Source organism: Perognathus longimembris, chromosome 11 (assembly GCF_023159225.1).
Source record: "Perognathus longimembris pacificus isolate PPM17 chromosome 11, ASM2315922v1, whole genome shotgun sequence".
NCBI classification, from domain to species: Eukaryota; Metazoa; Chordata; class Mammalia; order Rodentia; family Heteromyidae; genus Perognathus; species Perognathus longimembris.
The window spans coordinates 3792878-3819711 of record NC_063171.1 but is presented as its reverse complement, the minus strand read 5'-3'; the positions used below and the strand labels follow the sequence as shown (position 1 = coordinate 3819711).

At 42.4% G+C, this 26834-nt stretch overlaps 1 protein-coding gene across 2 annotated transcripts; it reads right to left on the bottom strand.

Moving 5' to 3' along the window:
• Positions 1-4578: 4578 nt before the first annotated feature.
• Pgbd2 (piggyBac transposable element derived 2) lies at positions 4579-25583 on the bottom strand. 2 transcript variants are annotated; one of them, XM_048357429.1, is made up of 4 exons: positions 25479-25583; positions 8408-8469; positions 4825-6615; positions 4579-4781 (listed from the first exon to the last, which is right to left on the bottom strand). In XM_048357429.1, the coding sequence occupies exons 2-4, from the start codon at positions 8422-8424 to the stop codon at positions 4778-4780; spliced, it is 1812 nt and encodes a 603-aa protein (XP_048213386.1). In that variant the 5' UTR covers positions 8425-8469; positions 25479-25583; the 3' UTR covers positions 4579-4777. The 2 variants fall into 2 exon arrangements, with proteins under 2 accessions (XP_048213386.1, XP_048213385.1); XM_048357428.1 differs by having other exon boundaries at positions 4579-6615.
• Between the last annotated feature and the right edge of the window lie 1251 nt (positions 25584-26834).

Here is a 26834-nt window from a genome sequence, read left to right as displayed (position 1 = left end):
CGCCCTTTCATGTCTTCTCTTCTTTTAAATAATTGCAAAATCTCTTAAACTTGCCTAAAAATGTCACTAGAAAAATGAACCTGAAGGGGTGGTAGGAAGAATTATGACTCTCCAAAAGATATTTATCCTTTCATCCCCAGAACCTGCAAATATGCTACTTACTGAATACCAAGGATTTTGTAGATGCACATAAACAAGAATCTAGACACAGGAAAATTAGGTGAACCCAATGAAATTTTAGGGGTTCTTATGACAGTTAGAAGACTATCAGTTAGAAAGTGTAGGTTTGCTGGCATTGAAAATGGAGGGTCCACAAGCCAAAGAATTCAAGTAGCTTCTAAAATTGGAAATATTTTCAAAAAGGAATGCTGATGCTATATTTTAATTATCAAAATCTGTCCTGTTTTTAAATGTATAATAAATTTGTTTGGAGGCCTTTGTTTACAGTAATTTGTTCTAGAAGCAATAAAAAAATTACTACATGAGTTGGGAGACTTTAGAATTCACTAGCAAGGCATATGATTGTGTCAAAATTCTTCCAACTGCATAACTGCTGTATTCCACATAACACTGTGTATGTATGTGCATATATGTACAAACCTGAATCATGGCATATATAAGTATGTCAGCCAGATGCTGATGGCTCATGCCTAAAGGATGAACCTGAAGGAAGAGATGGTAGGAGGAATCCCATCCAGTCCTGCAGGAAGTCAGCTGTTACAATTTAGAAAACACTACACCAACACTTGGTATTTGGATAAGGTTCAAAAAATAATGACAAGTATTTTATGCTCTGAAATTTATTTCCATAGCATTTGCACTGTGTAAAAAAGAACTAATAAAAAATTTAGAAGCTCTTTAATGGTGAGACTTCATTTTCTAAATTTTTATAACAATGAATTTTGATAATTAATATTTGTGTAATTAAATGTTTATTAATTTTTATAGTTTTATGAAAATTAGTGAAGACAATGAACTCATGCTTCTAATTTCTTCCTTCCCAAGCCATATGTTAATAAAATATTATTAAATGCTCATTTCATATATTTGGTCATGATAACTTGGGAAATTTTGGTAACTAGTGCTCTATATAACAGTGGTTAATAAACTATATTTAAAATACCATTACATGTAATGGTAATGAATTATCATTCATAATCTTTTTATAAAAATAACATGCTTGTTATGAAATTTATACATTTAAAGAATATAGAGAAAAATTCTGTCAGATAATAGTCTGTTGCATACATAAAAGGAGGTGTAACAGTGGAATTATACATCTTTTCCATTCTATTTTGAGCTTGTTTTTACTGAAATATAATAGATAACTCCACCACTAATACTGAAATTCTAATGTTTGGCAGACTGTTCACATTTTTTCTCTCTCTGATATATCAATAGCTAGAACAACTTAAAGGAGGCTCAGGGTTTCAGAGGTTTCATTTCATAGTAGATCAGCTCCATTGCTTTTGGGCCCAAGATGAGGCAACTTACATTAGTCATTTATGGAAGGAATGTATTAAAACTTTTTTGAAAGTGGAGGATTGTTGACTGCACTTCCACCTTTCCTGTGTCTCCATGGACCAACTCCAAGGTATGTGATTAACAAAGGCAGGCCATCTGCAACCATTTAAATTCATTCATTTGGACCATCAATAAGATTAACATACCTGGAAAGTACCTGCAAATACTTCTGATCATGATGAAGAAGAAAACTGAATAGAATTTGCTCAACAACCACCTTTTCATATGAGTATCTGAAACTGGCCAGCCTTCATTTCTAAAGATGGAAATTTTATACTACATGGATGATCATTTTCTAATGTCATTTATGACCACCATCAAGAATACAAACAATAACAGATGTTGGCATGGATGTGGGCCAAAAGGAACCCTACTACATTATTTATGGGAATGTAAACTTGTTCAAACCTCTCTGGAAAGCATTATGGAGGTTTCTAAAAAAAAACAAAAACAAAAACCTGAAACATAAAACTACCCTATGAACCAGCAATTCTACTCCTGGGCATTTATCTAAAATATTACAAAGTAGGATACAGTAAAGTGACCAGAACAACCATGTTCATTGCAGCACTAGTCACCATAGCTAATGTATGGAATCAGCTTAGATGCCACTCAATGAACAAATGGATCAAGAAAATGTATATCCACACAATGAAATTTTACTCATCCATTAGGAAAAATGATATTGTATCACATTGCAAATAAATGGAAGCACTTGGAAAAAAACTGTTATGTCAGGCCCAGAGAGACAAAGGTTGCATGTTTTCTCTCATATGTATAAGCTAGAATTAATTTATAAATATATGAGTTAACACTTTGGGTGGCATGCAAGTGTACACAAATGTGTTAACTGACACATGGTTGATTCAGGGGGAAATTCAAATGGTGTAATTCCTTAGAAAGGATAACTCATAGTTCAACAAAATAAACACCAAGGATATAGGCACTTGAAAAGGGTGGGGGAGGTGATGGTGAGGGGGTAGTTGAATGAAGAGAGGAAGGAGGGAAGAATACAGTCATAAAATTCATTGCATGTCTTACAAAATTAAGAGAAATGAGGGACGGGGTAGGTTGGGAGGAATGGGAGGAAATGTGTCACGTGACACTGATCAAGATGCACTGTATTCATAAACTGTCTTATTGAATTACAAGTCCTCTGTATGACTTAAAGATAATAAAAACATATCAAGATAACTAACAAGTTTCCATTAGTGCAATAGCTTCCTTTGCTATCTTCCATGTATACATACACATTGCATGATCAGCTAAAATTATCAAAACTAGGAAGTAAATAATTATAAAATACTGTCATCTAATTTACAGGCTTTATTGAGGTTTGATCAGCAATCTCAATGCCCATTTTTGAAATTTTTCATGGCTCTGAGATTAGTATCACATTACATTTCATCATGCCTCTTTGGTGTTATCTAATCTTAGACAGTTATCCTTTTGTTGGCATTAATGGCCTTATCACTTTCCAAGAATATTAGCCAGTTCTTTCATAGAATGTCTCTCCATTTCAGTCTGCATGTTTCCTCACGATTTGAAACTCAGATTGCTCATGCCAACCAGTAAGACTAAGGGAGAGTGATGGGGTAAAAGATAACTAACGTCAAAGTCTCCAGTGGTATTAACTTGAAGCAATTTACTGGGGATGGTTTTTATCTGTTTTCTTCATTCTTTGTTGAGGAATTTTTTTTTCATTTGTAACTGACAAGTAGCTCATGAGGAGTTGCTTTTGCTGTAGAGTACAGCATCCACTGATAACCTTACCTGCAAAATACACTGTGCTTATTTTACCCCATCTTCTTGCAGTACAGACTGAACATCTTCTTCACTCTATTGGTATAAAGTTTTTAAAATTTTGGACAAAACTTTATGAAACTGCCTCCAGAAATTTACAGATTTACATTCATCCAGATACTGTATTAGTCTAACATATTTCCACATCTACATAATTAGTAGTTACCTACAAAGAACAAATTAATTTGATGAAAAAACCGAACATATATAATTGCTTTTCTTTGCACTTTCTTGTGACCATAACAGAGCCTTTCATATCTTTGTTGTTCATTTCTTATAGCCAATCATTTTTGTATATCATACTACATGTTTTTCTCCTGCCATCTATGTGTTCATGAGTTCTTTATTCACTGTGTATATTACTGCAAATATAGTAACATGAAACATATTTTCTCAATTTCTTTGCATTTTAATTTTGATAACTATAAATTTAAAATGTATTTATGTTCCTTTGTGCTGTTGAAACAACTTTCCCAAAGTAGAAGATACTCAACTTGCTTGCTTAGATTATTGATAGACTCAATTTTACATATGTATTCCTTTTCATCTTCCATAATATGTTCCTCTAGGTTTCCCAACCAACAAAATGCTTCTTTATTTCAGTACGTTCTTCCTAAATTCAGGAATTTATAAAGGTAGAATTTAAACCAGTGGGAAAATACATATAAAAAGAAAGTATGATAAGTGTCCATTTGCAGGGTGAAAATGGTTTCCTGCCTCATGCTATTTATCACAATAAAACTCCACATTAATATAGGTACATTAAGGAGACAACTAGTATAAAGAAAATGTGAATCTGCCATGGAATATTTATTCCATGTGTCCTTTCTCTGTCATATTTCTCTTCTAACAAATTTTTCTATTAAAAAAAAAAAAACCCGAGCTCTATAACTCCAGCCCTCCCAATGAATACAAGGCAGATTATCTTTCCCTGGACAACTTGATAATCTCAGACTAACAAGATGAGTATGATTAGGAAAACTTCCACAATATATGGTATTTTTATTAGGCTACTACCTTGAAATACAGAACATAGCCTACAATGGAAAAAGGAAACCTTTCTACTCTTCATACAGGTTTTCCTTTGACTGTCCTTACTAGTATTCAAATATGCCCCAGAGCAAGGTCTTTATTTGAACAAATTTAAACAGTAAATAACAGTATAAAATACAGGTTTGTAAATATTTAGGAAAACTATCATAAATATTAACTTACATTACACGTAAGCCATAATAAAGAGAAAACACAAAATCAAATCCTGAGGAAATAAGGTCTTTTTTTCCCCAACACAAGGCAGAAGTGCTCCAGACACTCTATGTCCTCGCCTCACTATCACCACACTAGGGCTAGGTGAGCGTCAGCTGCGTCACGGTGTGTGGTATTTCCAGAAGCACTTGGCGTGGAGGTACCACCTAGTGTGGTACTTCCGGAAGCACTTGGCGCGGATGTGTCACCAGGTATGGTACTCAGGGAAGCACTTAGCCCCAGCTGTGTCACCGAGTGTGGTACTCCCGGAAGCACTTGGCGTGGACACCCTTCTGGCACTTCTCACAGCGGGTGTTGGTCTGTGAGTGGCAGAGGGCGCAGCGTGTTCGCTTGTCCTGGTGGACGATCCAGTGTCCGACCGTGTCGAAGCGGCTCTCGGTGTCGGGCCGCCGGCCGCGCAGGCCCTGGACGGCGGCAGCGGCGTTGCTCTCCAGGTACACGCGGGCCACGTACCTGCGGAAGGCCAGCAGGTCGGAGTGCGCGCCGCGGCATAGGAGCCGGTGCAGCTGCCAGGCGTTGTGCAGGGCCGCATCCACCACGTACCCGAGGAAGCTCGAGTACCACTTCAGGCCGCGGATCCGCACCCGGTACTTGGCCAGGTTCCGGTCCATCCTGCGGACGCCGCCCGCCTTCTCCTGGTAGAGCCTCACCAGAGATGGCTGGCGGACGGGCGAAGGCTGCCGGGGTGGCGGCGGCTGGCGCAGCCGCGCCCGCGCCCCTGCAGGCCCCACATGGCGGCTACACGGCCGCACCGGCTCTATGCCCACGGCGTTGGAGCAGATGTCCACCACGCCGCTGTCGCGCCAGCGGCACACGATGATCTCCTCGCGCTCATCTACCTTATAATCGAAGGAGCCTCGCTTCATTTTCCTCAGCTCTCTGGGATCTTTGAGGGGGCAGCGCTCAGTTCTGTACTCACACACAGTTCCTGTGGCCTTCACACCCTTTTTCCTCAAGATAGACATCAGTTTGACACTTGTAAAAACCTTGTCAAATAATATATGATACGGCAGAGAGCCCCGCTCCTGAAGGGCATCTGCAAATTTTATAACCATGCTGCCACCCAGATCCAAGCCGCTGTCCGGCTTGGTGAACAGCGTGCCCTGTGAGGGCTCAAACCACACCAGGTAGCCCCTGCTGGTGGTCCCGCACCAGATCCTGTAACCTAGCCTCACGGGCTGCGCTGAGCGTAGCGGCTCCACACGCCGGTAACCAAAGTACTCACATGTGGACTCGCCAAAGCTATAGAACTCCTCCAAGGGGGCGTGCTTCTGGAAATTGCAGTTCATCTGGACAATGAGCGGCCTGACCTTAGCAAACCTATCGCTTTCATCCAGGTCATCGTTATCTGCAAAATGCAGGTAGGAGAAAATGAGCTCAAATCTGTCCCTTCGAATAGCATCAGCAACAAGACGATGATGTGAGTCAGGGGAAGTTTCCCAAAACATCCTTCTCCTCGGATAGGAGATGTACCCGCTTAAAATCAAAATGCCCAGCACACACTTCAGTTCCTGGACTGTGAGACCCAAGTTGACATTTTTCTGCCAAGCATAACGGTTGGTTTCATTAACAATAAAATTAAGTGTCCCTTCATCAAAAAACAACTCAAAGAGGCCTACGGGACTGAGTTCTTGATTTTTGAGATCCTCAATGTGAGGATCTGACGCTGTCCAGTCGCCAAAGTTGGGTCGAATATCTCTCTTGGCCCAAAAGCACGGAGGCTCTCGTACAGCTGTCAGCCTCTTCTTGGCTGGCTGCAGCTCCAAGTCGTCATTATCCTCCCCATTGCTGGAGTCCTCAGACACAACAGAAGCATGCAGCACCCTTCCTGGCAGCTGAGCACCTCGCTGTCCATCTTCATCACCAGAGTCTTCATCAGTAAAGTCCCCTGCAGCATTGTCAGGTGGTGCAATGAAAATCTCCTCCCTGCTGTGGCCTGATCCCTCCTCCAGAGCATTCAGAACCTCCAGAAGCTTGGTGGACCTCACCTTTGAGTGGACACGTCTTCCAGCAGCAACCTCTCTGCAAAAGCAGGAAAGCAGAGTCAGTGCGAGGCACTTCGGAGAGCCAAACATTGACAGAAAAGAGGAACCCATTCTACTATAAAGCACCTGCTTCAACAGCTGCACAGACCTGCAGTTACCAGGCAGGTGAATGTCTCAGGTAAACTCATAGTTTAAGCTTTTAAAGGTAAAAGTATTTTATTGATAACAGGCATTCTATATAGACACTATGTATTTTACCTCTTAAATAAGTAAAGGAATCCCTTCTAGTGATAATCCAAGTACCTCTATTATTGCCTCAGATAATAGAAAATGCTTACAAGAAGCCCTGGCTAGCTGCCCTGACACCCATTGGCATCAACCTCAACTCAGTGGCCCTTTCAGCTCTGTTGCCATCCTTGTCCTCCTATCTCTTCTCCTCAGAGGTTTCCCTTCTATGTTCTGTAACTCTCCTTACATAAACTCTTGTTTCCCAAATTTAAGAACTGAGAAGACTCAAGTTTCCAGATGGCTCCTTTGCTGGCAGCTTAGGCTACAATTGAGACTACAATTCAGAACACATTTGAGAAACAGGAAATCTCCTGCCCTTTGTACTCCATGGCCACAGGAACCAGATGGTAAAAAAGTCACTTATAATGAGTGTCAGCAATCAGCAGGCAGTGTCAAAAGACTGGCAGAAGAAAACTCCCTTCACATCCTATGTAGTCTCAATTATAACTAGAAGACACAGAAGATCAACAAACAAGCAGCTGTATAGATAGTGATGAGTGCCATCCTGGACCGGAGGCTGAGAACATCACAAGTGGTAATATTAGGGGTGCTGTTTGAGATATGATGGTAATGGAAAGCTCATGAACTAGAAGGCTTGAAGTGATGGAATAAGCACAACAAATAATGGGAGACAGGATGCCCCAGGAAGAGACAAAAACCACAGGCATAAAGCCTGTAGGTACAGGCATAAGGCTAACGGTACAGTGAGGACAGGAGAGCAGAGCACAGGTGATGGGATGGCATGGAGCTCCAACAGTACTTCTGATGGTTTTTTGCTGTCACAGGAAGCCCCTCCACCCCTCAGGGGGAGGAGGTGAGAACAGGCCAGTGATAAGTAAGATTCAGACTGTTAGAACAGACTTGTAGAGAAAAGGCATGGATGACCCTGTGCTGCCCTATGTACCTTCCTGGTTCAATGCTAAGGACAGAGGAAGGGAGCAGGATTTACCACTGAAGCTATTTTCCCACAGACCTGCTATGGATTTTTGAGTTCAGGTTGTATTAAAGATTCATATCCTAAACACTGACTCCACTACCCCATGCCAACTTACAGTCATTGAGCTCTGTGTGGGTCAAAAACCCTCAGAGAAGGACTGAACCAAGGGGACCTGCACTCTCCTGGCCTTGGCTTTACTCAGTCCATGGGCCTGTCAGGACAAGGCAGCTACCACGCTTACTGCCTCCAAGGCCTTCAAACATGTCCTAGACATGGCTCCTCAAACTCTAGTCATGGGAAAGCCACCCACTGAGGTGGTTCCAAGTACAACTAACTATATGGTGTCTTAATTTTGAAAAATGTGGAAAGCCGAGGCATGTTTTACAAATGCACACACCGGTGCCATATGCCCACTCTATACTATATATACATACTCCTGTGTCTGCCTCATCTCTTCTCCCCTCTCCTCCCTCCTCTTTCCTCTCCTTCTTTTATTTTTCTGAATATTTAACTATTCAGTAACGGACTTTAAAATGTCACTGAGTTGGCCTTTCAGAAACAGAGGAGTACTTCCATAAAGCATTTCATCAAACAGCACTCTTACCTTGAGACTGAAGCCATGATGAACTGAAAAGATAAAGTTGTCTTTACTCAGGATCCAAGAATCTGAAAGAAAAATTCAGTCTTTAAATAGATAATACTAGAATTCCAAGACATGTTACTAAGAGATTGGGGCTCCAATTTACTGTCTGTCTGTCTCCTTGTTCTCTCTGTGTTCACTTTCTGGAAGCTAGCTGGCAGTGTTCTGAGCTGCCTTTGAGAAAGGCCACTGGGCATGGAAAGGAACATGAGTGAGAGAGAATAGGGTCCTCAGTCCAGTATCTCATAGGAATCCACATGCTGATTAATGCTAATGAATATTTCCCTTCAGAGGAGGTCACAGATTAACAACTTCACTGCAACTGAGACAGGCTGAGGAGAGTGCCAGGGTCCTGAGACTCTCTCTCACCCACTCACCCACTTACATACACATAAACACTAAAGTCACTATGAACTTACCTAGCCCAGTACTCTCTAGGCCACTGGTGCAACAGAAAGGTGGGAACAGCAGCCCCTCCCTGCACACATCCAACCATCCTTGCCAAGATCAATCGTTTTTCTACCTCCTTACTGAAATGTCCTCCTCATCTCTGCTATATCCACAGCAGGGGCATGAGAAGATGGGGGGGCGGGGGGGTGGGGGCAGGGGACCTATAGGAAGTACTTTAGCTGCTGAGGGAGAAGTTTGATCATCACAACACAAGGAAGTGTAGGCAGGGATGCAGGTGTCCTACAATGTGTGGGCCACTCCCGGAAACCAAGCCTATCTCTCAACCCCACGATTTATACCTGTCTACAATTTTAATACAGCACAGTAAACATCGATTAGAAGATAAAATGAAAAAAAAGAATAAAATCATGATATAAAATTTAAAAAAAGAAGATAAAATGAAGGCTACTTGATAGCCTTGTTGTGGATCATTGTATCAACAACACTGTATAGAATGACATATGTAAGTCCATTTGCAGCTTTATCTACCACACATATGGTAACTATATAGTTGTGAGTACATGCATGTGTAATTCAAATTGAAGTACCAAACACAAAGAACAAGTGTCAGCAGTATTCAAATGAATGTGGTCTTACTTATCTAAATTTGTTTGAATAGACAGTTTCTACTTCACTCCAGCCAATAAAGCTCCGCTTAGTCCTTCAATATTGGCTCAGTCTCACTGCCTCTAACCAGCTTGTGCTCTCTGGCCTCAAGACCCCTACCACTCACTCAAGAGTACACTCCTCACAAGCCAATCTCTATCATGGTAATAACATGAATATCATCTCTTCTGCCACTCACTCAGAGGACCCTCCTCACAAGACAATCTCTATCATGGTAATAACATTAATGTCATCTCTTCTAGGATGACTATCATCTCTATAGGAAGGTTCCATCTAACAATTGATATCTATACAATACTCACTCAAAGGGAGGCCGGGTCTCATCTCCACTGTGTAGTGTGTACCCAGTGCTTATTCAAATGGCCATGCAGGAACAGGAACCAGCTCAGTAGCCTCAAAATGGGTCTTGAGAAATTTTTATCCTATGAAGACCCTCCCCTAAAGAAAAGAGAGGTTGGCTTGGCATCACTTTCCTAATTTTTCTTACTCTGCTTCCTAATCTCTCAAATAAGATACTCCAAGTATCTGTACCCTATCCCACCCCCACGTTGAATCTCCTCCAGGAATATGTCACTTAAGGGCCATCTGACCCTATTCTTAAAACCTGACTGGGGTCCTCTCGTGGACTAGGATGGACAGGCAGGAACAGGCAAGGAGACTGAGCAGAGGATTTCCACTCCAGCCATTTTTTGGCACAAGTCATTTTTCTCAGTCTTTCAAGTAACTCAGATATGGTCCCAGGACTGAACAAATAGCTAAATGCTGGAGCTGCTTCTCTGTACAACTCCCCTGGATTCATTCTACTTAATACTAAAATCTCAACTGTTCTTTAACTCTCTTCAGTAAAAACTATTGTCATTAAGTCTTGTTTAGCAGTTGGGCCATTTTTCCTGTTGTGTACAGTCAGGGTCAGGAAGGGCCCAGGTCACATCCAGGTGGTGGCAGGAGACTCAAACTGATCCATCCCATCAGGGCCAAGGTACTGAGGTATAAGTCAATGGCTAACGTTTTTCTCTAGAAACTGAGCATCTAAGATGATCGTTTTGTCCCCCAAAAATAGTGGCCTTCAAAATGACAGAATCAGAATCTATTTCTAAGATATGGTTCAAAAAGGAACTATTCATGGTTCTAAAATAAAAGTCTCTTTCCCTCTTCTAAAAAATATATCAGCCAGGGGGAATGAGGGACTAGGTAACAAATAGTACAAGAAATGCATCCAATGCCTAACGTATGAAACTGTAACCTCTCTGTACATCAGTTTGATAATAAAATTTTGAAAAAAAATCAGCCAAACCTTGATTATTCTTGTTTAATTTTACAGTATTTAGTGAATTTGAAAAAATTCCCATGTTTTTAAGCTTAAACTTATTTTCTGTCATAACTACTGAGCATATGAATACATACAATATATGCTATGCATATACATATATGTCTACATTACTATCTGTTAATTTGACTACAAATAGAAAAATAAGTATCTGAAATATAATCAGATGTCACAGCATAAGCTAGAACGCTATGTGGATAAAAATCGCTCTCATTTTTTCTAGACATCTGTTTTAAAAGTCTGCCTCAAGAAAATGTTAATATAAAAATTGTATTTGATTTTAGAACTTGTTAGCTCAAGGCACAAAAGGCTTTAACCTTTTACTTTTTAACAATATGCTGCAAATCCAGCAACAGATGTACAAATATATTATATATATACGAAATAATAAATATTTTACTTAAACAGTTCTGTCTTTTCAAAAATTTATAAAACTAAATAAGGCATGACTACTATTAGAATTTATTTTACTGTAACCTGAATAGAAACCCAAAATAAGAAATGTGGCACTGCTAAATATGCATTTAAATGTGCATGCTCTAACCCAACTGCTTAAGGATGCCATTTCATTTCTCCAAAGAACAAAATCATTGAAAACCAATGAATAAAAAATTTCAAATGATTTTTTTTCTCTTTCTCTAGGAGTGAAAAATCTTTGGGCTAGTTCTAAGCAGACAGAAGCGCATGGTAATGGAAACAGGCTTCCCTATGCCTGGAGTGACATAATGATCTCCTGGACCAGTAATGACCTCACCCAAGTCTCCTGGACAGACACCTCTAATGGGCAACTCTGAGGACAGAGGGAACCCTAGAGTCTAACACTTTAGACTCCCAACAGGGGCTCCATGCCCCACCTTCCCAGAACTGGCTGCTCCTCCTCCTGCTCTTTCCTCCTACTTCATTATTGTTCTGTTCATTGCTACAGAGCTGACAGTAATTATTAGGCCTCCTTCTTCATTGTGTGCATACTTAATTCAGACTTTGATTACTTAATTCTCTATTTTTCAATCTTAATATCTTTAATTTTAGTATTTCTTCATACTTATTTTTTTCAGTTTTTCATTTCCTCCTTTATTTTTGTTTGTTGTTTTCCCAGTCCTGGGGCTTGGGAATCAGGGCCTGAGCACTGTCCCTGGCTTCTTTTTGCTCAAGGCTAGTACTCTACTAATTGAGCTATGGCACCACTTCTGGCTTTTTATGCCTATGTGGTACTGAGGAATCGAACCTAGGGTTTCATGCATGCTAGGCAAGCAGTCAACCACAAAGCCACATTCCCAGCCTTTTTTTTTTTCCTTCCTCTGAATTTAGATCTTAGTTATTTTATGGCCCCATAAACAGCTGGAGTTGCAATCCTAGTATCAGATAAAATAAGACTTCACATTAAAATTAGTGAGAAGAGACAAGGTTATTACAAAGTTAAACAAAAAAAAAGGATCTCTCCTATAGGAGGATATAACCATCCTAAATATCTATATACCAAATGCCAGAGCACACAACTTCATCAAACACTACTCACACTAAAAACACACAGGGACCCAAACACACTGATCACTGGTGACTTTAACACACCGTTTTCTCCTCCAGATAGATCAACGGCAAAAACTCAATAGAGGAACCTCAGAACTAAACAACTACATAGACCAACTAGACATCTACAGAATATTCCACCCAGAAACACTAGACTATACATTCTCCTCAACAGCACACAGATCATTCTCCAAAACAGAGCACATTTTAGGGCACAAAGCAAATCTGTGCAAATTCAGAAATAGTGAAATTACTCCCCAAATTCTCTCAGACCACATGAGATAAAATTAGAGCTCAACACCAAAAGCCAGGATAAAAAAATCCTGTAACTCGAGGACACTGAACAAGAACACACTGAATAAATCAGAATTGAAATTCAAACACCATTTATGGTATTTTTAAAAAATGAGCACACAAAATACAAGCTCCTCTGGAACACAGCAAAGGCAATACTCAGAGGAAAACTCTGAGTGACTACACCAACAGATTGGAGTAATCTCAAACCAACAATTTAATGATGCACCTTAAACTCCTTGAGAAAGACCAATAGGCCAGACCCCAATCAGTATATGGAAACAGTTAAAAGTCAGAATTAAATTAATTCAAGTAAAAAGAAACACACACTAAAATCAGCAAAACAAATAACTGGTTCTTTGAAAAAATTACCAAAATTGACAGACCCTTAGCAAATCTTACCAAAACAAGAAGAGAACACACCCAAATAAACAAAACCAGAGATGAGAGTGGAAACATCATGACAGAAACAACCAGGATTCAGAACATTAAAAGGGAATACTTTTCAAACGTCTATGCTAACAAATTTGGAAATATGGAAGAAATGGAAGAAATTCTAGCAAATATTGATATGTCCAAACTAAACCAAGAAGATTTAAACCAACTAAACAGACCCATAACAAGTAATGAATCAGAAATGAAAATTAAAAACCTCCCATCCAAGAAAACCCCACGTCAAGATGGATTCACAGAATTCTATAGCTTTCAAACCAGAACTCACATCAATACTCCTCAAACTCTTCAATGAAATTGAAAGCAAAATTCACTACCAAACTCATTATATGAAGCCAGCATAACCCTCATCCCAAAACCAGACAAGGACTCATCAAAAAAGAACTATAGACCCATTGCTTTGGTGAACATGAATGCAAAACATCTCAACCAAATTTTGGCTAATCGACTTCAACAACTCATCAAAAAAAAGTATACACTATAATCAAACCGGATTCATTCTAGGGATGCAAAATTGGTTCAATACACACATGTCAATAAAATCCATCACATCAATAGGAGCAAGGACATATGATCACCTCCAAGATGCAAAAAAAAAAAAAGTATTTGACAAGGTCCAACACCCATTTAATTTATGATGAAAGCTCTGGAGAAACTAGAAATCCATGAACCATTCCTCAGTATAATAAAGGCTGTATATAACAAACCTACACCTACCATTATACTTAATGGCCAAAAGTTAAAGCCATTTCCTCTAAAATCAAGAAGGAGATAAGGATGTCCACTCTCTTCATTCCTCAATAGAGCAATAAGGCAAGAGGCAACATAAAGGGAATCCTTTATGGGGGGAAAAATCCCTTATAGGAAAAAAATGATGTAAAACTCTCCCTCTCTGCAGATGACATGGTCCCATACTTAGAGAACCCATAGACTCCACTCCCAGGTTACTGATCTGAAACTGGCAAAGTAGCAGGATATAAGAACCCATAGACTCCACTGGCAAAGTAGCAGGATATAAGATTAAGCCTAAAAAATCAATGGCTTTTTTGTATGCCAACAATGAGAAGAGTGAGGCTGAAATCAGGAAAGCAACTTTTTCTAATAGCCTCAAATAGATAGATAGATAATAACCAAATAAGTGAAGGATCTCTATGATGAAAAATTTAAAAATCTGAAAAAGGCAAAGCAGAACTAAGGAAATGGAAAAAACCTCCCATGCTCCTGGATTGGAAGGATTAACATCGTGAAAATGGTAATACTTCCAAAGGCTATCTACAAATTCAGTGCAATACCTATCAATATCCCAACATTATTCTTTAATGGAATAAAGAAGACCCCAAATAGCAAAAACAATCCTAAGCAGGAAGAACAGTGCTGGAGGAATATCAATACTAAACTTCAAGCTGTATTACAAAGCTATAGTATAAAAATGACTTGGTATTGGCACAAGAACAGGCCAGAATGGAATAGAACTGAAGACCCAGAAATGAACCCACAGACCCATGGCCACCTAATCTTTAATAAGGAAGCCAAAAAATTAGGATGGAAGACAGACAGCCTCTTTAACAAATGAAGCTGTCAGAATTGGTTAAACTACTGTAGAAAACTAAAGTTAGATCTTTATATATCACCCTGTACCAGAATCAATTCCAAATGGATCGAAGACCTCGAGGTAAACATAGATACCCTGAAAAAATTACAGAAAGGAATAGGAAAAACTGGGGCTCCTTGGCACATGTCAAAGCTTTCTTGATAAAGACCTAGAAATACAACACATCAAAGAAAGGTTGGACAAATGGCATTGCATGAAACTGCAGAGCTTCTACATGGCAAAGTGCATAGCTAGCAGGATAAATACAAAGCCCACAGAATAGGGAAGATCTTCTCTAGCCATATAACAGATAAGGGCCATATGTCTACAATATACTTAGAACTCAAAAATTAAATCCCTCAAAACCAAATCCTCAAAGAAACAATCACCCCATGCCTCTGAAGAGGAAATAAGAATGGCCAATAGACGCATGAAGAAATGTTCAACATCTCTGGCCATAAAAGAAATGCAAATCAAAACCACATCATCACTCCAGTAAGAATGGCTATTATCAAGAAAACTATTGAGGGCTGGGAATATGGCCTAGTGACAAGAGTGCTTGCCTCCTACACATGAAGCTCTCAGTTCGATTCCCCAGCACCACATATATGGAAAACGGCCAGAAGGGGCGCTGTGGCTCAGGTAGCAGAGTGCTAGCCTTGAGCGGGAAGAAGCCAGGGACGGTGCTCAGGCCCTGAGTCCAAGGCCCAGGACTGGCCAAAAAAAAAAAGAAAAAAGGAAACTATTGACAACAGATGCTGGTAGGGATGTGGCCAAAAGGGAACCCTACTACACTGTTGGTGAGAGTGTAATTTTGTTCAACCACTTTGGAAACCAATGCGGAGGTTCCTCAAAAGGCTAAACATAGAGCTCTCTTATGACCCAGCAATCCCATTTCTGGGCATTTACTCAAATGACCACAAACAAAGCCATACTAAAGCTACTAGCACAACTATGTTCATTGTAGCATTACTTACTATAGCTAAAATATGGAACCAACCCAGATGTCCCCCCAATAGATGAACGGATCAAGAAAATGTGGTATATATATTCAGTGGAATTCTATGCTTCCATAAGAAAGAATGACATCACCACATTCGTTAGGAAATGGAAAGATTTGGAAAAAAATCATGTTAAGTGAAATAAGCCAGACCCAAAGAAACATAGATTCCATGATTTCCCTCATAATAATTAGTATATGTCTAGGATTGTCCTAGAAGAGGATCATAATAGCTCAATTGTTATGTACATATGGCCATATAAGATGATGCTACTAGAAATGAACTCCAACATATGGAAAGAAGAGATTTTTCTTCATTATTTTTAATGTATGATGTGAAGTTGTTTCTTTTTTCATTCATTATTTTCCCTGTGATTTTCCCTTACTGTCACTGAATTTGGCTTTGGTACCCTGAGTATTGTATATATGTTTATCTGAGTTAGGGAAGGGAAGGGAAGAGAAACAACATGGTGAGACAAAGGACAAAGGGATAGCTGGGCACCAGTGGCTCACACCTGTAATCCCAGCTACTCAGGAGGATGAGATCTGAGGATCATGGTTCAAAGGCAGCCTGGGCAAGAAAGTCCATGAGACTCATCTCCAATTAACTACCAGAAAACCAGAAGTGGTGGTGTGGCTCAAAGTGGTAGAACACTAGCCTTGAGCTGGGACAGCACCCAGGCCCAGAATTCAAGCCCTATGACTACCACCAACAACAACAAAAAGGACAAAGGGCAAGCCAACACAACAATGATACTCACTAGACAATATGTTGGAAGTGAACTGTACAACATGACGGGGGCGGGGAGGAGGGAGTAACAAGTGTGACAAGAAATGTGTCACTACCGTACGTATATAACTGTACATAACCTTGACAATAAAATTTGACAACAACAACAAAATGATGAACCAGGAAGCCCTGCAGAGTTCTTGTGAATGCTGGTGACAATATCCCACTGTCTTGAGAACCACACAGAAGAGAAAGACTACAGGAAACTAAAGAAGGCCTCCACAAAGAGTCTACCAAAAGATAAGCCTAGGAGATGAGGATGGATGATATATACCCATTCCAAGGAAAGAGCTGGAGGGAAAATGTTTGATGCCACTTTACCACTGGAAAGAACAGAGGTTGGGGAATCTCTTAAATATGTGTAACTATGAAGGGCAATTTGCCCTACTTAATGATCTGAGTGACCTGAAGAAAAAAACTTCAATTCTAAGTAACAGCAGAGATAAACCACGCCTCTCTAGAGCAAAATATCCCAACCAACCCCACTCATAACAGTTTCAAAGAATAGAAATTCAGAATTTAGAAAAAAAGAATGAAGTCATAAAATAAGCTAAGGAACAAGCCTCATGAGTCAGCCAGAAACAATCGGCAGCATAGTCAGATCCACAGAACATAGAAACTATACCTAGAAGCAATATAAAATGTACATTTTCATATAGTGCAGAAAATATGAACAAAAACCACAGAAAATGTAAGAAGAAAATAAAGGTAATCACCATTTTAGAAAGAATTAAAGATAAGGAATAATCCTAACAGAAAGTGATACAAGCAAAATAGAAAGAAGGAGGCTCTGATGCTCCTGAGGAGTCAAGGAAAAGCACCCTGAGTTGCCAGAGCCAACTTTGTAGGAGCTCTGAGACAGCCAAAGGTTGCAGAGGTAAGGGATGGTTTATTTTTCTGCCAGATTGCCTCCAAAACATCCAAATTGTTTATAACATCATTTGAAACCATACAAAATTAACACAGGCAGCCACTGAGAAGTGTAAGAGAAGCATCTGTGCTCATCATGTACCAAATGATTTCATGAGCCTTTCACAGTACTAAAAGGCCTGAAGGCCAGATGTTCTCCACACCTGGCTTATAGCAACTAAGGAAATTCTCAGCAATAAAAATGCATCTTCAAAACAACAGAGAGAGAAGGATGGATTAGATACTCACCATGTGTTTCCATAGTCTGAAACAAAACCACAGGAGAGATGAGTGGTGGGGACAGGCATGAGAGTGCACAGTAAACAAGAGAAACCCAGAAGCAACGCACTGTACATTTATAGAAGAAGCAAAGGATGCCAATACTTGGTACCAAATAGTATGGGAGAGAGTGAATCTCCCCCTAAGGGGCTTTAAGGAAAAAGAAAAAAGCTTCAGGCACATAACATGACATTGTGCAAAGATGGAGATTCAGACGAGAGCTATATCCACACAGTGAGCAGATGCTGGGGAAAAGGCATTAGCGCTGTCCTGCCTGCTTATCGGTATTGTGATGAAAGCCATCTTCAGAGAAGTCTTCCCATCAAGCTCAGCAGCATTCTGTACCTCAGGGCCCAAAGGTCTCTACTCTTTTTTCTTTAACCTGATAGTTACTGACTTAGGTTTCTACTCTTCACTGGCCAATCAAACAACTATCTGAGAATCAGCCTGGTCCTGGAGACTATTGTGACATGGACAGAGGTTTATGTGGTAGGACACATGAGCTGCACAACCAAACAAGCACCTGAGAATCAGCGTGGTCGTGGAGACTGTTGTGACACAGACACAGGTCTATGTGGTATGACGCACCAGCTGTACTGTAAAGAAGTGAAGGCATTTCTATGTGGGAACTGAGGCCTGAACTCTGAAAACAATGAAAAGCTATGTTGAGTATGTGGTTGACAGGGACGGAGACAGTGCCAAGGACGCTAGATCATTCACTGCCAGCCCTCACTCCCACTTCAGTGCAGATTGCTTTGGTCTGACTATACTACCTGAGCCCCAGAGAGATCTGGTGTATGGACAGCACTGCTAGAACATTCCTCCTACTTGTAGCGCGCTGCTGGTGTGAGGAGGCATCAAGTGAGCAGTCATGAGATCAGCTGGAGGGCACCTGCAGTGCCTCCTTACTGGGACCATGCACAGCACCAGTAGGTATTCTGTCTGGCAACAATCATAGTAGCTCCCTGTTGGGAAAGGCAGGGTGGGGCTCGACCTCTGAACAACCTTTCCCACCTGAACTACGTGGACCTACGAGAAAAAGATCACTACCTCCAACGCCACACCAAGTCCACTGCAAACAAAGTGTACTCACATGTACACAACAAAATGTGGTATTTCCAAGGGAAAATTCAAATGGTGTAAAGCCTTAGAAAGACTAACTCACAGTCTAAGAACACAGTCTACCAGGACACTAATTTGTTGAATGGTAACTCCTTTGTACAACCACTTAGGGAGAATAAAACTGCAATGTAAAAAAAAAGAAAGAAAGAAAGAAAGAAGAAGAAGAGGAAATAGTGTCTCCAGTCCCTATTTCTTCTGCAAGGAAAAGTAATGATTGGTCTTTCTCTCAGTAGTTTTGATATGTTTTGTATTAATTTTGTTTTCCTTACTTTCATTCCTTCATCTCATGTACTTTTCATTTTTTTTTCCTATTTTATTTCTTCCGTTTTTTCCCTCACAACTTTTTGTTAATTATTAATACTTTTTACTTTACTGTTTTAAGTTTCCAGTTTATCTTACAGGTATTTTAGCTCCTTCCTTTGCTATCTTAATTGGAAGTATACTTGTTCCCAAATAATTTAGAATACTTCTCAGTATCAAGCATGTATTTGAGTTGGTCTGCTCACTAAGAAAGCTAACACATGAAACTTGAGGAGCTGTCTATGTATCCCAACACTGCAACATGCACAGTGCAAAAGCACAGCACACATGAAAAGGCACAGGAGTACGATGCCTACAACGTGCACAGTGCAAAAGCACAGCACATGTGAACAGGCATGGGAATGTGGTGTCTACAACGTGCACAGTGCAGAAGCACAGCACATGTGAACAGGCACAGGAGTGTGGTGCCTACAACATGCACAGTGAAGCACGGCACATGTGAACAGGCACAGGAGTATGGTGCCTACACAAATCCATACATCTTGATAATGGAATCAAAAAATGTCCGAAGTTAAAATGTTAAAGAATTAAGAAAGTTTAACTTTAAAAATGCTCAATAACCTCACAAAAGGAAACAAATAGATGAACTAACTTAGCTTAATTATTGAACAATAAATATACTAAATACAGGGGCTGGGAATATGGCCTAGTGGCAAGAGCGCTTGCCTCGTATACTTGAAGCCCTGGGTTCGATTCCCCAGCACCACATATATAGAAAATAGCCAGAAGTGGCGCTGTGGCTCAAGTGGCAGAGTGCTAGCCTTGAGCAAAAAGAAGCCAGGGACAGTGCTCAGGCCCTGAGTCCAAGGCCCAGGAATGGCAATAAATAAATAAATATACTAAATACAGAGGTTCTAGATGATGAAAAACACACACTTTGGAAATTATAAGCTCAATAAATCAAATTTTATAACCCAATAGAAAGCATCAACAACCCAGACCAGCTGGAGAATGAGCACTGAAGCCCCAAGCTGAGGACAGATCACATTCACACTATAAAGAAGAAAGGCAACCATGGCCACAACACTTAACTACTCCAGGAAAAGATCAAGAGAACAAGCCAAAAACTCTCTGATGGGAGGACCAGAAAAACAAACTAAAGGTATACAAAACCTACTCAAGTGAGATTATAGCATAAAATTCCCCAAACCTAGGGAAAGATGGATATCCAGTAGAGGAGACATTTAGAACCCCAAATATATATAACTACAAAAGAAACTCTCCACATTATATTATGATAGAAATTCTAGAGCTACAGAATAGAATATTGAAAGCTTCAAGATAAAAATGCTCTATTAGTCACAAAGGTAACTTTATTGGAATTGTATCAAATCTCTCAACATATAGCATAAAAACTACCAGAAAGGGCTGGGAATATGGCCTAGTGGTATAGGCTCGCCTCCTATACATGAAGCCCTGGGTTCAGTTCCTCAGCACCACATACATAGAAAAAAAGTCAGAAGTGGTGCTGTGGCTCAAGAGGTAGAGTGCTAGCCTTGAGCAAAAAGAAGCTAGGGACAGTACTCAGGCCCTGAGTTCAAGCCCAAGCCCCAGGACTGGCAAAAAAAAAAAAAAACTACCAGAAAATAATAGAATTAACAAATTAATAGAAACGAATGACACATCAATCATAATAATGAAAATTTCAAAACACCTTTCAGAAACTGATGATCAAACTGACGAGATTACTGACACTTGAAGAAAAACAAAACAACTGGCATCCTGGTCTGTCTTAAATGAACCGGAAGATATACTAAGTTTAGAGATACAAATACCAATGTTAATATTCCCTGGGTGTAGGTTTGATGGTTAAAACCCCCATAGCTTTGTGTGTGTGTGGAACTGTGACACTGAAGCTCCAAGGAACAAATGCAGCAATGAGTCCTGAAGAAAAGTCATGGAACAGAGGCTGCCCTTCACTCTCACAGGACATGGGACTAACACAGCATAGCATGCATGTGGAGACAGACAAGGAGAGAGGAGAAAGCCCAGACGTAAACCACAAATGCACACAAACTTAAACTTATGACAAAGCAGACACTGTATCATTAAGGACAAATGGAACATTTACTCTCATATAAAAATTAAGTCAGAAAAAATAAATCATATCCTTCCTTCAAAACATAAAGAAAAAGACAATTCCAGATATATGAAAACCATAAATGTAAAAGGCCAAATCATAAATCTTTTAGAAGAACATAAACAAAAATATATTTATGATTTCAGGGCACAGAAGAATACACAAACACAAAAAATATGAACTATAAAGAAAGTGATAAATTCAATTTTACTACATTTACGTTAAGAACTCTTCAGGCTATGGATGTAGTTCAGTGGCAAGGTGTTTACCTAATATGCCTGAGGCCTTGAGTTTGGTCCCCCATACCACAAAATAATCATCATCATCACCACTGTCATCTAAAAAATAATTTAAGAACTCCTGTTTATTAAAAGAAACTCATAAACAGAAGAAATTTTCTGCAACTAATAGGATTTGAATCCAGGTCATATAAAGAATCTAGAATATACAAAAACAAGATCCAAGAACTATTAAGAAAAAGAAAAATAGTCAGGTACTGCTGGCTCATACCTGTAATCCTACTGTAATCTTACCAGGCAAAAACATCCATGGTAAGACTCCATCTACAAATAACCAGCAAAAGGCCAGGTGGAAAGCATAGCCCAAGTAAAAGAGCACCAGCTGAACAATCACATAGCCCTGAGTTCAAACTCTGGTACTTCCAAAAAAAAAAAAACAACAGAAAAAGAAAAATAATGCAATAGGAAAATGGGCAGAAAAGACACGTTCCAAAGGAAATACAATTATTTAATATGCTTTATGTCTTTACTATTCAGAAAATAAAATTTACAACCATAGTGAGAAATCATTTCATATATACCCAAGTGGCAAAAATTTGAAATGTGCTGAAGCAGGAGATGACTGACAGAAGAATCCATACCATAGCATCATATAGGTAAGTGCCTCTCTTCTCTTCCTATCATCCCCCAACTTCCACCAAGAGACCTGTAGCCTGTTTACAGTAACAAAACCCAGATACAATCTATGTGGCTATGAGTAGAACAGATGCAACAGGATTCAGCGAACCAAATATACCATTTATGAGTGTTTTATACAGTACACACATAACACACAAGCACAGAGACCCATGCAATGAACAAAGGCCATCAAGCTGGGTCACTGCACAACAGGAAACCTGCTGCCTGGCAGGTGAGGGAGAGGTGGGTCAATATTCATCTGTAGTATTCTAGAGTACACAAATAGCTAGAAGATGGAAAAAAATTGAACAGTCATGTCCTTAGTGAAAAATGTCCTGACAGGATCTTTATGACCTATTTACCAGGTTTTTCTCAAAGCCCAGCCTACATCCCGGCTTCTCCATGCAAGGCCCCCAATGACTCTGGTCCACCTGATGTCACACTTACCTTCCAATGGCTTATGAAGACAGATGGCCTGACTGCACCACAAGCTCCAGAAATCACAAAAAGAAGTCTTGAGTAAACCCAAGGAGATCACGTCTCCCATGCTCCAGACTCTCATCTGACTGCTTTGGCACCGGTGCAGGCACCTGCCAGGTATGGAAGGTGTGTGAGAAAGCACGTGGGCTAAAAACTCCTCTGCCTGCCTCACTCATAAGTCTGCAATCTGGAGAGAATGTGCAGCTAGCAGTGCTGAGTTGTGCAGCTTCTTAACTTCTCTGTGTTCTCATTTCTCATCTGGAAAAATGAGATCATGGGTTGTAAACACAATGAGGTGATAGATGGAAAGCACACACAAACAGGCCTGGCTTCCCACTTGCAATTTACTAGTCAAAAATGCTCTGACAATAGCCTTGAGCAAAAGAGCTCAAGCCCTATGGCCAGCAAAACAAACAAACAAATAAATAAAACAAAAATGCCTTCAAAAGTTTGCAATGAACTTTTTTGGTAATAAAACTTGAACTGATCTAAGGATTTCTGTTTTAAATAATATCTTCTGTATCTGTAATTTGCTAGAGCTATCCACCCACTTTGCTTCAGAAATACCCTGTTTCTGTCTACCAGCTTGCAATTCCCCCATGGCCCATGCCTGGTGCAGCCACCTCTCCTGCCTGCTCAACAGAACTGAGTGAGGAGTGCACCACGCGTAACCAGGGCCCAGACAGGTTAGCAAATCTGAAAGAGAATGCTATCCAAAGAATATGAGGTAGACATATTAAGTACTCTATCAATTCTTCATTTTATTGTCAAAGTACTTCCTGGAGGCAAGGCATGGATGTGGAAAACTGCAACTACGGCAGGGCTACCAAGGAGGGCAGGTACAGGAGATAAAGACCAGTAAGATGGAACCTGGGCTGAGACAGGGAAGTCTGGGAACATTTTTCTGAGGAAAGGATGACTGGCTGGTGAGCTACAAGAAGAAAATTCCTAGAGTGGACAGGGAATGGTATCCGAGGCAAAGGAAACAGCACAGGAAGAGAAAGAAAAGTCAGATAGGCCAGAATAAGGAATCTAATTCAGAATCAGGCCTGCAGGGCCCTGACGTCCCCATTAATGAATAACAGAACAGTACAAGAAAATGACAGGCAGAATATAAACCATCTGGTTTGTAGGTTTAACAAGCCTATTCTACAGGCAATATAGACAACCAAGTCAAGAGCTGAAGCAGTGCTAGGGACAAGGAGACCGGCTACTGCTGTGGTGCCTCTAGGGAGAAAAGACTATGTCCAAGAGAAATGTAAAGCAGAATAGCAAGTCAAGGTGGCCAGAGCTCATGAGCTGCCATTCACCAAGGCTGGGAGCACCAGAAGGGGACAGGCATGAGTGAGCAGGGCTGTAGGAGGCCCATCCCAGCCAGAGATGTGGGGGTAACCAAGAATACCATGAAGCAGTTCTCTCATGCTGTGGGTCCACACACAAATGGCCTGGTCTGGAGTCAAAAGGGGAGAATTTTCTGAGGATCTGTGTAAAGCTCAAAGCCAAAGAGACCAGCTGGAGAAGAAGCCCAGAGTGAGGGACAGAGGAGTCTTCATGAGAGGAAGCCCAGGGTGAAGGTCAGAGGAGTCCTCACAAACAATCTGAGAGGACAGGAAGAAGGGAAAGGGACAAAAGGGAAGAGGAGGGGTGCGGGCAAAACCCACAGGTCAGCCTGAGAAGTGGAAGAACACAGAAGGATAGGGACCTATGGTGTGGGAGTTAAGGGTAGTCACCCCAACTAGAGCTTCCAGAGACCCAGGCAGGTGTCCCCAACTGGTAAGGGCACTGTAAAAATGAGAACTCCCTCATGCGAAACCTGGAACTGCAGTGACCACTCCAAAGGGTCTTGGAGCAAGGCAGCCCTGTTGTTTAACATGCACACTTCTCATCTGGGCAGCTGTGGCTTACTCTTGTAATCCCAACTACTAGCTACTCAGGAGGCTGAGACCTGAAGACCCACAGTTCAAAGCCAGTTCAGGCAGGAAAAGTCCATGAGTCTCTTATCTGCAATTAACCAGCAAAAGGCGACAAGTGGCACTGTGGCTCAAGAGGTAGAGCACTAGCCTGGAGGGAAAAGCCCAGGATCAGTGCCCAGGCCCTGAATTCAAGGCCCCGAGCCGCACAAGCAAACAAGCACACAAAGTGGACTTCTCCATGGAGGCGGGACAACAACGAACCCTAGCTGAATTCTGCTCTGGATCTTACATCACAAGTACAACTGTAAGGACAAGATGCGAAGCTGACGCCAGGCCTGCGGACAGACGCCGGCTCATGTCCCGAATTTGCCCACTGTCCAGGAGACTAGGGCCGCCCCTTCCCACCACGGAATCAACATCTAGCTGGGAGAGCACCTATCCCCGCAGGAGTCCCCCTGGGGCCCAGCCTCAGGCCCTGCACCTCCACACCTACCGTCCCCCAGTCCCCCCCACCCCCGCCAGGCCCCGCCCTTCCCGCTCCCCTCCGCCCCTGCAAGACCCCGCCCCGCAAGCCCCGCCCATCGTCCCGCCCAGTCCAGCCATGCACCTCCGCCCCGCCCCTGCCCAACCCCCCCTTCCCGGCCCCGCCCCATCCCGCTCCTTCTCCCTCCCCACCCCCTGGTCCCGCTCGCCCCGGCCCCTTAGCCCAGCCCCGCCCCACCCCCGCCCCTCACCCCTTCCTGGCCCCGCCCCAGCTCCCGGCCCGAGGCCGCAGCGCCCTCCAGCGCCCTCCAGCGTCCGTAGGCGTTCAATGCTCCGCGGCCTGCGGCGATCCGGGACCAGCCAGCTCGTGGGCCTCGCATGTCATCGCAGTAGCAAAAACGCAACGTGCGGGCCCGCATCGCCGGCTCCAAGGCCAGAACCTTGCCTGCGTCGTAAACTAGAAGACGCCTACCTGGGCCGGGCAGGCCGGAGTTTCGCAGGCTCGCAACAGGCGCCGTTGAAAGGCGCTGACAGTCCAGGGGGCGCTGGGCACAGCCGTCGCGGCCGCGCAACGTCCGGCACCAAAGCGCTCGGGCGCCAGGGCCCGCCTCCCACGCCGAACACGCCTCTAGGCGGGCCTCGCCCGAGGTCCGCCCCCAAATCTAGCCACGCCCCTGGGGAGCCTTGCCCCAGCCCGAGAGAGCAGCGAGACTCTGAGACGTCCGGTCGGCCTAGAGGGGCCGCGGGGTGGGGAGCGGGGCCCGGACCGCGGGAACGCCCAGCCCACAGGCCCAATCTCATGCAGCCTCACTTGCCCCGCTATCCCGCACTCGGGGTGAGCGACTTCTCTCTTCCTCGGACCGTGCATTTGTGTATCAGCGTGGCTCGCGGGAAGTCGGTCGAAATGCACATCCCACGCACCGGTTACGGCGTCCGATGCCGCCCCGCGGGCCCAGCTCCGCCTCGGGGGCCCCGGGTCGCAGCTTTGACCGGATCTCTCCCTTTCCCGCGCTTGTTCTGCGCTCAGACTCCGAGCCGGGCTTTGGACCGCGTGAACATCCGTGAGGATTGCCCAGCGGCTCCCACCGAGCCCCGGCAGGGGCAAAGCAGATCACCCCTGCCCGGCCATGAGAAGCAAACGTGGATGGCGTGAGCACAAGCCCAGAAACCAGGGGACACATAGTCACATAGAAGAAGGAAAGCATTTTAATGTCAGCCGAAGCTGCCAGGCTGCCCTTCGGCAGGGAGGTCGTTGTATATGTCAAGGAGGCTGAAGGCAGGAGAAGGGGCTGCAGCAGGAAAGCGTTTGTGGTCACAGCTGGACACTGGAGATGTCAGATGGGGGGGGGGGGACAGAACATTCCAGAGCTGATTGGGTGGGGGGGGGCATCCTCTCTAGCTGGCACATACCTGGGACCTTTTGTAGCTGGACACTAGAAATAGCCGTGGGGCCCGGAGTGGGCATCCTGACTGTGGCAGCAACACATTGTTGACGCCCTTGGGGCTGGAGCTATGTGCAGTTTGGGTGGCAATGGACAACTCTGGCTGGGCCTGGCTTGGGGATGACGCAAGATGAAAGCTTGCCAACCTAAAATAGGGGTGAATATGCCAACAGATGGAAGCAAAGAGGGAGGAAGAAAGAAAGGAAGGTCTTCTGATGTTAAATTTCAGTGAGAGAAACAATAAACAAGTGAAAATAAAATATCAGCATGCCAGTGTGGAACACACCATGAAGAAAAGTAAAGCAGGTGAAATATAGAGTGTATCGCTGTTGGTGAAAAGAAGCCGATGAACAAGGAGGTTTGAGGATGAATAAAAGTGTAGTATA